Genomic DNA, 1533 nt, shown 5'->3' with positions numbered 1-1533 from the left:
TTCTTTCTAATTCAATTTTTTTGGTCGGAGTTTTCATTATAGAACTGAGTTTTGTTGTCATTGTAATGCAGGTTTTCTGGTGGTTTATGCAGGTTGGTTGATTTCCTGTATAGAAGCAATGCATCACACACCCTAACTTGCCTTGATTCTTTGAGGTATATATGATGCATCTATTTTTTCGTTGCTTATCACAACAATACAATTCATAAATATAATCCTTAGTTTCCAGTAACAAAACCTGACGCTTTGCCGGCTACTCGCAGGGAAATCCAGCCCAGACCCCCATAAAGGCCTCCTATGACAGGGACATTCACATCAGCAACTAGAACTTTAGCTTTCCCAGGATAGAAATTTTTGGCCCTAACCACATCAAGGGTTGTAACCCCAAACAATCTCTTTTCATCATATGTTCCTGCCTTCTTGAAAACCAGTGCAGCAATGGCAACTATGGAGTTCACAAGGTTGCTTAACATGTTAATAAGGGCATGGGGGAAATACTTAGCAATAGCAGTGGCAAGTGACTTGACAATGCTGACATTAATGTTGAAAAGATCATCACGAGTCATTCCAGGATTTCTTGGCACACTAGTAGGAATAATAACAACATTAGCACCCTCAAAAGCTTTACCAAGCTCTTCCTCACCTGCGTACCCAGCAACCTCAGATCTGGAGTTGATGTGGTTAACATCGGCGGCAACACCGGGGGTTCCAGCGATATCGTAAACAGATAGGGTTGAAACGAGGGGGTTGAGCTTCATCAGAAGAGAGAGGGGCTGGCCGATACTGCTGGCAGCGTCGAGAATGGCCACCTTGCATTCTGGGACCGGTTTGGTGGCATAGCCACGACGGGCTAGGTGAGATCGGCTGCGGGACACGGTTGAGTGGATGGATCTGAGCATGGATGGCCTCATTATTCTCTCTGTTGTTGAATGCTCTTTTTTTTCTCTACTTCTGAGTTTTCTTCTCCTATTCTATTATATTTTTGACTCGTGTTTACGTAGGTTAAAGTGGTTGCAGAAGGGTGATAATATCCTGTTCTGGAAGGTTTAGGCATTATGGTCAAAACGGGGTACCGATATTGCAAAGTCCTTGGAATTTTGTACAGTTTTGCTAGCTCACTTAGCAGGTGGATCCGAATGCACTTGGAATTCTATTTATGAATTGATATTTTCATTATGTTATTTGACTTTCCTTTTGATCTCTGTTATGGATTTTTCTAGGTGGTTCGAAGGAGCTTCGGTTACCGATTGTATTATATGAAGTTTTATGAATTCCGAATTGGGTTCGGCTTGGAAGGTTTATGGCTACTTTTTGAAGGCTTGAAGGACCGATTTGTGTAGGTTTTGTTGGAGATTGGGTGAGGGTATTACGGTTAGAAATTTCTTGTTTTTCTGCTATGGAAATTTTGCAGGTTAAGGTTGGTTTAAGATGGTAGCATGCTTTGCCTTTTTACCGTGCCACTCGTTCCGTAATGCTTTTGTTAGAAATCTCTTATGCTTATGCTTTGTCTCAAGGATCCCATTACATGTTCAG

At 41.9% G+C, this 1533-nt stretch overlaps 1 protein-coding gene across 1 annotated transcript; it reads right to left on the bottom strand.

Annotated features, from left to right (window-relative positions):
• Positions 1-203: 203 nt before the first annotated feature.
• LOC127119190 (malate dehydrogenase, mitochondrial-like) lies at positions 204-1132 on the bottom strand. The gene has a single exon (XM_051049376.1). It carries the CDS (start codon positions 909-911, stop codon positions 219-221), a length of 693 nt encoding a protein of 230 aa, XP_050905333.1. The 5' UTR covers positions 912-1132; the 3' UTR covers positions 204-218.
• Between the last annotated feature and the right edge of the window lie 401 nt (positions 1133-1533).

This window comes from Lathyrus oleraceus, chromosome 2 (assembly GCF_024323335.1).
Source record: "Lathyrus oleraceus cultivar Zhongwan6 chromosome 2, CAAS_Psat_ZW6_1.0, whole genome shotgun sequence".
Lineage (NCBI taxonomy): Eukaryota > Viridiplantae > Streptophyta > Magnoliopsida > Fabales > Fabaceae > Lathyrus > Lathyrus oleraceus.
Note: the sequence above shows the minus strand (reverse complement) of the source record. Positions and strands in the feature narration are given on the sequence as shown.

Bases quoted from the DNA above. Each gene is read 5' to 3' on its own strand.
- LOC127119190 (XM_051049376.1), bottom strand. From the start codon at position 911: ATGAGGCCATCCATGCTCAGATCCATCCACTCAACCGTGTCCCGCAGC.